The 9780-nt window shown below is 39.7% G+C and overlaps 1 protein-coding gene across 1 annotated transcript; it reads left to right on the top strand.

Moving 5' to 3' along the window:
* The first annotated feature begins 859 nt into the window (after positions 1 to 859).
* LOC101537097 (olfactory receptor 151-like) lies at positions 860 to 1783 on the top strand. The gene has a single exon (XM_004604776.2). The coding sequence runs from the start codon at positions 860 to 862 to the stop codon at positions 1781 to 1783; it is 924 nt and encodes a 307-aa protein (XP_004604833.2).
* The last annotated feature ends 7997 nt before the right edge of the window (positions 1784 to 9780 follow it).

Genomic DNA, 9780 nt, shown 5'->3' with positions numbered 1-9780 from the left:
AACAGCAAGTACAGAGCAAAGAATACCTGGCCATTTGGCAGACAGTGTGAGACTATTTCACATTGCAAAAAAAGAAAAAGCCATAAAATTTGAAAATGTTCAGTCCATAGACAGATTCTGAGTCTTCTTTTCCAGTACTTCCCTGTGATGTGATCAATATAGGTAACCTGCTTAGCCTATAATAACAGCAATCAACCTCATTGGTTGTTCAGATCCTCACAATGCCACGGAAAAGAAGAACTGAGGTTTCAGTTTCCTGTCTGTTGGCAGAGTGGAGCAGAGGGGAAATCTGTCTTTTTCTTACTTCTTGTGCCCTCCTCAGAGACAATCTTAGACTTAATGCAGTCAAAGCTTTTTTTTCTGAAGAGAAAAAGAGAGAACCAGCTACTCCCAGGACTCCAGCAACTCAGAATGAAGTTGAAGACCACCTATAGTTAGAGTTAGACATGGCCTGAATTTCCCTGGATGTCATCCTTGTCTTGTATATGTGAATTCCTTGGCCTCTTGTTGCTGGAGGAAATGTCCTTGCTGAACAGGAACCAAACATAAAATGGTTCTGTGAAGCCAAGGAAATATTTTTTAAAATATATCTTTGATAACAAGACCAATGATAAGCCAGTGATTTAAGATATATTCCCAGTTGTAATTGTTAAGGGCCTTGTGGTTCCAATACTAGTAATCTTTAAGGGCACCCAAGGGCCAGCTCTTGTTTGTTAGACAATATATGTTTCAACTGCATGATCATGCTTTTCTCTTCTGTGCCACTACTTAATATCATCCTCAGACTAATAAATGACACTTTCTTAATTTCTGTGGTTTCTCTTTTTCCTAGTCACACGTCCCCTGTCTCCTGATGGAAATGACCAGGTGCAATCACTCCACTGTTACTGAGTTTGTCCTGGAAGGATTAACACACCGGCCAGAACTCCAGCTGCCTCTCTTCTTCCTGTTTCTAGGCATCTATGGGGTCACTGTAGTGGGGAACCTGGGCATGATCCTCCTGATTGCTTTCAACTCCAAGCTCCAGTCTCCCATGTACTTTTTCCTTGGTAATTTGTCATTCTTAGACCTCTTTTATTCCTCAGTCGTTACACCAAAACTCCTAGGAAACTTTGTGTGGGAAAAAAATGTTATTTCTTATTCTGGATGTATGACCCAGCTCTATTTCTTTTGTGTTTTTGCTATAGGAGAATGTTTTATGTTAACGGCAATGGCATATGACAGATATGTAGCTATCTGCAATCCTCTGCTGTACAGTGTCACCATGTCCCCAAAGGTGTGCAATATGTTGGTGATTTGGGTCTATACCATGGGGACATGGGGTGCTTTAGCCCACACAATTGCCATGACTAAGCTTTCCTTCTGTGGGGACAATGTCATCCACCATTACTTCTGTGAGATACTCCCTCTTCTAAAGCTTTCCTGCTCCAGCACCCATGTCAATGAGCTTCTGGTGATGTTTGTGGTTGGATTCAATGTGCTGACATCAACCTCGACCATTATCATCTCTTATGTTTTTATTATTGCTAACATTCTTCGGATCTCTTCCGCTGAGGGCAGGTCCAAAGCCTTTGGTACCTGTGGCTCCCATCTGACTGCAGTTGGAGTCTTTTATGGCTCTGTCATCTTTATGTATTTTAAGCCATCATCCAGCAACATGGCCCAGGAGCAGGTGGCCTCTGTGTTCTATACCACAGTGATCCCCATGCTGAATCCACTAATCTACAGTTTGAGAAATAAGGATGTAAAGAATATACTGAGAAACACCTTAGGGAAAATGTAAAGGCCTCACCCCCCTTTGCTGCAGCACAGAATTGTTTAAGGTTATTGGGGTATTGTGATTACGTTCTCTCTTTCTTGAAGATATAAAACTAGAATCTCTTTCAAAGATTTGCTCTCTTGTTTTGTTCCTTGTAAAACATATATCAGATCTTAGTAATTGAGATAGTTTGCACAAAAGCTCTGAGCTGTTAGTAGAGCAAGCATATATATTGTGTTATTGTTCAGTGGTCATTGATTATGTGAAGTGGGTTCATTTATTAGCATGGACCATATTCTATTCTCTTTGTGGAAGCTATGGATCGAATTATGTCAGTCCTTAACTATAGAGTCTAAAATAGTTTTTCTCTTGGTGATTTGATGGTCCTTTCCCAGGCCTTACATTTTCCATGCATTTACATTTTTTTCTACATGTAACTTTTCTCAAGAATTTGAAAAAATTTACAGATTTAAAAACATATTAATATCAAACACAAGGTAACACATTAACACATTTTGTCAGAAATGAAGCCCATTTCCAGCAAAGCTTGAGAGTTCTGTGTTTTCAGAGATTACCTCTGTAAATGATAATTTTTCTTTACAAACTTCAAGTTATTGTGTACATTAACATGTACCTAAGGACAGCCCCAGAATTCCCCTCTTGTCACTTTTCCCTTCTGTTTCTCTGTAATGTGTTTTCCCAGAAACTCTTTCTTCAGGCACCCTGGTAGGGATGTGGTGGACTCTATGTTCTTCTTCATCTCTGACTGTGCCTGCAATACTTTTCTCTCAGTTCGGTCTCTGAAGTTCACTCTGAGGAGGCATATCTGCAAGAGGTGCCACGCATGGCACTCTGTTGCCCTGTACGCAAAACCTCTGTCCTCAGCCTGAAGACACTGATCTTGGTTCTGGTCTTCTTTTGACTTCCTCAGTTGGCACAAAAGATAGCGAGCATATTTCTTAGTTTATCTCCATTTTATTCTAGCCCCAAAGATACTCCTTTATTACCTATGGACCAGGATTGAATTTCATGTTCAGCTTATGGATTACTTCTTTTCTATCCTTTGTTGTAGATCTGGTTTGCCTGGATACATAAAATAACCTTTCAGATCATGGAGAGGCACTCTACTCTACAGAGATAAATGTCTTCACAGCTTTAGCACTTCTTGGAGGTTGCAGTTTTTCACATCTCCATTGTGAAGAAAAGGGAGTAAATCTCTGATGTGATTCGACAGTCAGAGATGTTGGTAGACATTGCTTTCATGTTTCGCATAGAAATGAGCAGATGGATTGATGGTTCTAAACTCTATCTATTTGAGGCACTTCTTCAGGGATTCCAGAGTTCTCTCTGAAATTAATGTTTTGGGCTCAACCACATACTTTGTTTTCAAAAAACTCCTTGTTCTACTCCATGTCCTGCATGTCCCTTCAAGCACCAAGAGACCCTCGCACATGTAGTTCCACTGAGTGTGGCATAAAACATAGACAGTAGCAACATCACCAACCAGGAAGAATAAGGGCAGCAAACTTTTAACAGCTCTCTTGGAAATCACACAGTCGTATTAGAGCTTTTTGTGAGTAAAACAGTCTTTCTTTTTTTTTTTCTTTTTGGGTCACACCCAACACAGGGATTACTCCTGGCTCTACACACAAGAAATACTCCTGGCGGTGCTCAGGGGACTATATGGGATGCTGGGAATTGAACCCGGGTCAGCTATGTGCAAGCTTGTGCCCTACCCACTGTGCTATTGCTCCAGCCCCTACAATCTTAAATAGCTAAACAAATAGTTCATGTGTAAGAGGGATATTTAGACTACTATAAAATAAACACATGTCAAGGTACAGTTTTCACCAATGGTGTTTCTCATTTGTTTTTTCATTCTTTCACGCACCCACAATCAGGAAATATCTACTATATTTAACTAAAGTGATCCTATCTGGAAACCCTATAGTTTTCATCACTTGCTTGCAATATCTTTACTGATTATACCATATGTTTGCTCTCACTGGCTATTGCTTCACTTCTATGAACTCCTGCTAATCCAATTATACACAATGTGTTAGTTTCATGGGTTTATTTTCCCTCATGTAATTATTTTTATTTTCATGCATGCCATGTATCAGTAGGCCATTCTTTTTTATTCTGAGGTAGTATTCCTCCTATGTACCCATGTATGAATAAACCATAATATGTTTATTTATGCTGTGATGAACATTGAATTATTTCCAGCATGGGGCCATATAAAATACAGTATGTAAACAAATTTTGAGCGTCTGTGTGCAAGTTTTTTTTGCGTAGGTTTGTTTGTTTGTTTTAGTTTTTGGTTGGCACTTGGCAGTGATTAAGGAGTAACTTTTGGCTCTGCTCTTGGAATTACTCCTTGAGGTTCTCAGGGGGACCATATAAGATGCTGGGGATCCAATCTAGGTTGGCAGTATGCAAGGAAAATGGCCAACATGCTATTTTATCACTCCACCCCCCTTTTGTGGTTTTGTGCATTTATTCTTTTACTTCATTTCAATATTCACCTGAGTCAGTATATGAGAATGGAATTTCTGATTCCTATTGGAAGTATAAATTTAGATTCCTTCAGACTAAAATTATGTGGCCACCTATTTTACTTTCAGCCTACCATTTAATAGATTGACATTTTTGCATTGCTTTAGAAACTTTTGTTGTGATCACTTTTTCCATTTTTAAAACTCATAGAAAGTATATTTCACACACTGTATTTATGTATTTTCAATTTTATTGAATCACCGTGAGATAGTTAAAAGCTTTGTGTTTGAGTTACAATCACACAATGATCAAGCACCCATTCCTCCATCAGTGCATATTCCCCACCACCAATATCCCTGTATGCCCACCTTTTCCCACCCTCCCCCTGCCTTCATCACAGGCAATATTCCCCATACTCTCTACTTTTGGGCATTATGGCTTGCAACAAAGACACTGAGGGGTCCTTATGTTTGCTCCATTTTCTACTTTCGGCACACATCTCCCATCCCGACTGATTCCTCCAGCCATCATTTTCTTATGATCAACACACTGTATATTTTAAGAGTGAAACTACATGCATCTTTAGTTTTCTGACAGCACACCACACACACCACGAAAATTTTAAGTCTGTACTTTTGTTGTTTAGTGAGTTAATGTGACTTTTTTTCTTTCTTTATTTTTAATTAATGAATCACCATGAGGGTACAGTTACAAATTTACTCATTTTTGTGCTCTTGTTTCCCTCATACAAAGTTCGAGAACCCATCCTTTCACCAGTGCTCATTTTCCACCACCAGTAAACCCAGCATCCCTCCTACCCTCCCCAATCCCATCTCCCCCCACCCCACCCTGCCACTGTGTCAGGGTATTCACTTTTGTTCTCTCTCTCTAATTAGGTGTTGTGGTTCGCAATAAAGGTGTTGAGTGGCCACTGTGTTCAGTCTCTAGTCTACATTCAGCCCGTATCACCCTTCCCCTGCATGGCTTCCCATCGCATTATATTTGGTGATCCCTTCTCTGAGTTGCCCTCTCCCCAGAATGTGAGGCCAGCCTCCAAGCCATGGAGTCAACCTGCTGGTACTTATTTCTACTAGTCTTGGATGTTAGTCTCCTACTCTGTTATTCTATATTCCACAGATGAGTGAAATCTTTCTATGTCTGTCTCTCTCTTTCTGACTCATTTCACTTAGCATGATACTTTCCATGCCGATGCACTTATATGCAAAATTCATGACCTCCTTTTTTCTAACAGCTGCATAGTATTCCATTGTATAGATGTACCCAAGTTTCTTCAATCAATCATCTGTTCTAGGGCACTCGGTTTTTTTCCAGATTGTGGCTATTGTAAACAGTGCTGCGATGAACATATAAGTGCAGATGTCATTTCTACTATACCTTTTTGCTTCTCTGAGATATATTCCCAGTAGTGGTATTGCTGGGTCAAACGGGAGTTTATTTGTAATTTTTTGAGAGTCTTCCATACTGTTTTCCAAAAGGGCTGAACCAGTCGGCATTCCCACCAGTAGTGTAGAAGGGTCCCTTTCTCCCTACATCCTCTCCAACAGCGGTTGCTTTTGTTCTTTTGGATGTGTGCTAGTCTCTGTGGTGTGAGGTGGTATCTCATAGTTGTTTTGATCTGCATCTCCCTGATGATTAGTGATGTAGAGCACTTTTTCATGTGCCTTTTGGCCATTCATATCTCTTCCTTGGGAAAGTTTCTGTTCATTTCTTCGGCCCATTTTCTGATGGGGTTGGATGTTTTCTTCTTGTAGAGTTCAACCAGTACTTTATATACCATTGATATTAACCCCTTATCTGATGGGTATTGTGTAAATATCCTTTCCCATTCTGTAGATAGTCTTTGTATTCTGGTCACTGAATCTTTTGCGGTGCAGAAGCTTTTTAGTTTAATGTAGTCCCATTTGTTGATCTCTGTTTCCACTTGGTTGGCCAGTTGCATGTCATCTTGAAGATACCTTTATCTTCAATATCCTGGAGGGTTTTGCCGACCTTGTCTTCAATGTACCTTATGGTTTGTGGTCTGACGTTGAGGTCTTTAATCCGTTTTGATCTGACTTTTGTGCATGGTGTCAGTTCGAGGTTGAAGTCCATTCTTTTGCATGTGGTTGTCCAGTTGTGCCAGCACCATTTGTTAAAGAGGCTTTCCTTGCTCCACTTCACATCTCTTGCTCCCTTATCAAAGATTAGATGATCATACATTTGGGGTTGTGTGTAGGGATATTCCACCCTATTCCATTGGTCTGCAGGTCTGCCTTTTTTTCCAGTACCATGCTGTTTTAATTGTTACCGCTTTGTAGTAAAGTTTGAGGTTGGAGAGGGTGATGCCTCTCATCGTCTTTTTCCCAAGAATTATTTTAGCTATCTGTGGACGTTTGTTGTTCCATATGAATTTTAGGATTGCTTGATCCGTTTCTTTGAAGAATGTCATGGGTATGCTTATAGGGATCGCATTGAATCTGTATAATGCTTTGGGGAGTATTGCCATTTTGACAATATTGATTCTCCCTATCTATGAGCAAGGTATATGTTTCCACTTCCTCATGTCCTCTTTTATTTCATCAAGTAGCGTTTTATAGTTTTCTTTGCAGAGGTCTTTTACTTCCTTGGTTAAGCTGATTTCGAGGTACTTGATTTTCTGGGGTATGATTGTGAATGGGATTGCTTTTTTCATGTCCCTTTCCTCTGCCTCATTGTTCGTATATAGGAAAGCCATGGATTTTTGGGTATTGATTTTGTAGCCTGAAACTTTACTGCATAAGTCTATTGTTTCTAAGCGTTTCTTAGTAGAGGCTTTAGGCTTCTCTAGATATAGTATCATATCATCTGCGAATAGTGAGAGTTTGATTTCTTCCTTCCCTATTGAATGCCCTTAATCTCCTTTTATCGTCTAATGGCTATTGCTAGTATTTCCAGTACTATATTGAAGAGAAGTGGTGAGAGTGGGCATCCTTGTCTTGTGCCTGATCTTAGAGGAACGGCCCTTAGTTTTTCTCCATTGTGGATAATGCTTGCTGTAGGCTTGAGGTAGATGGCTTTGACTTTATTGAGGAAAGTTCCTCCAAACCCCATTTTGGTGAGGGTTTTCATCATGAACGAATGTTGGATCTTGTCAAATGCTTTCTCTGCATCTATTGATATGATCATATGATTTTTATCTTTACTTTTGTTGATTTGATGGATTATGCTGATTGATTTCACAGTGTTAAACCATCCTTGCATCCCCGGGATGAATCCCACTTGGTCATGGTGTATGATCTTCTTGATGAGTTGTTGGATCCTATTTGCTAGTATTTTGTTGAGGATCTTCGCATCGGTGTTCATCAGGGATATTGGTCTATAATTTTCTTTCTTAGTGGTGTCTTTGTTTGCTTTTCGTATTAGGGAGATGTGTGCTTCATAGAAACTGTTTGGGAGAGTTCCTGTTTTTTCAATTTCCTGGAAAATCTTGAGGAAAACTGGCAACAGGTCTTCTTTGAATGTTTGGAAGTATTCACCAGTGACTCCATCTGGGCCTGGGCTTTTGTTTTTGGAGAGATTTTTGATTACAGTTTCAATTTCCTTAACATTAATGGGTCTATTCAGGTATTCCAAGTCTTCTTTGTTCAGTCTTGGGAGATTGTAGGAATCAAGGAATTCGTCCATTTCTTTTAGGTTCTCTTGTTTTGTGGCGTATAGACCTTCAAAGTAGTCTCTAATGATCTTTTGAATCTCACTGGTTTCTGTTATGATGTCCCCCTTTTCATTTCTGATTCTATTTATTAGGGTTCTCTCTCTCTCTTTCTTTGTGAGTCTTGCTAGCGGTTTATCAATCTTATTTATTTTCTCGAAGAACCAGCTCTCGGTTTCATTGATCTTCTGGATTGTTTTTTTGTTTTCGATGTCATTAATTTCTGCTCTAATTTTTATTATTTCTTTCCTTTGGTATGGTTTGGGTTCCTTTTTCTGGTCCTTTTCTAAGGTCTTCAGCCGTGAAGTCAAGTTCTCTATGTGGGCCCTTTCTTTCTTCCTGAGGAATGCTTGGAGAGCTATAAATTTTCCCCTTAACACAGCTTTAGCTGCGTCCCATATGTTCTGGTAGCTCATGTCCTCATTTTCATTTGTTTCTAAGTATTTTTTTATTTCTTCTTTGATTTACTTCCTGACCCAGTCATTGTTCAACATTGAGTTGTTTAATTTCCAGGTGTTTGATTTGGTTCTCCGTGTTGGTGAGTGGTTAGCTTCTATCTTCAGCGCATCGTGATCTGAAAAGATGGTTGATGCAATATCTATTTTTCCGATTCTATTGAGGTATGTTTTTGGGCCTAGTACATGGTCTATTTTGGAAAATGTTCAATGTGCACTGGAAATGAATGTGTATTCTTTCTTTTGGGAGTGTAAAGCCCTGTATAGGTCTATTAGGCCTCGCTCTTCCATTTCTTCTTTCAGAGTCAGTGTTTCCTTGCTGAGTTTTGTTCTTGTTTATCTATCCAGAGGTGATAAAGGGGTATTGAAGTCTCCGACTACTATTTTACTGTTAGTGATGTCCTCTTTGAAACCTGTTAGGAGTTGTTTTAAGTATTTAGCTGGTCGTTCATTGGGTGCGTATACGTTTAAGAGTGTGATTTCCTCCTGTTGTACGTATCCCTTGATGAATAGAAAGTGGCCTTCGCTGTCCCTTCTAATCTTTTTCAACCTGAAATCTGTGTTGTCAGATACTAGGATGGCCACTCCATCTTTTTTAAGGGAGCTGTTTGCTTGCAGGATTGTTTTCCATCCTTTGACTTTGAGTTTGTGTTTACTCCGTTTGTTCAGGTGTGTTTCTTGCAAACAGCAGAATGTTGGGTTTAATTTCCGGATCCATTTTGCCACTCTGTGTCTCTTGATAGGTGCATTTAGGCCATTGACATTGAGAGAGATTATTGTGATGGGGTTTTGTGTCATTTTTCTGTGGGGTTAGTTGATCTTATGGGGTTCCTCCTTAGCTTACAGTAGCCCCTTTAGACCTTCTTTTAAGTTTGGTTTTGAGTCTATGAAGTTCCCGAGCTGTTGTTTATCTGAGAAATGGTGTATGGTTTCTTCTAGTTTGAGTGAGAGTTTAGCTGGATAAAGTATTCTTGGTGAGGCGTTCATTTTGTTGAGTTTTTTCACTATGTCCCACCATTGTCTTTGGGCTTGGAGGGTTTCCTCTGACAGGTCTGCTGTAAGTCTGAGGGGTGCTCCTTTGTATGTGATTTCCTTCTTTGACCTTGCTACTTGTAGAATTGTGTCTCTATCCACAGCATCTGCCATTCTGACTATGATATGCCTTGGAATCTTTTTATTTGGGTCTATTTTTGCTGGCACTCTTCGGACTCCTTGTATCTGGATGCCTGCCTTCTCCAGCTCTGGGAATTTCTTAGTAATGATGTCTTTGACTGTGTTCTTATTATTGGGATTACTTCCCCGTGCTTCTGGTACTCCAATGATTCTTATGTTGTTCCTCTTGAAGTCATCCCCAAGGACTCTGATTCACTTTATACCCA

Source organism: Sorex araneus, chromosome 3 (genome assembly GCF_027595985.1).
Source record: "Sorex araneus isolate mSorAra2 chromosome 3, mSorAra2.pri, whole genome shotgun sequence".
NCBI classification, from domain to species: domain Eukaryota; kingdom Metazoa; phylum Chordata; class Mammalia; order Eulipotyphla; family Soricidae; genus Sorex; species Sorex araneus.
The sequence above is the reverse complement of the archived record's forward strand: the minus strand, read 5'-3'. Positions and strand labels throughout refer to the sequence as shown.

What these genes read in the sequence shown, in the direction of transcription:
- LOC101537097 (XM_004604776.2), top strand. Translation starts at nt 860, where the DNA reads ATGACCAGGTGCAATCACTCCACTGTTACTGAGTTTGTCCTGGAAGGA.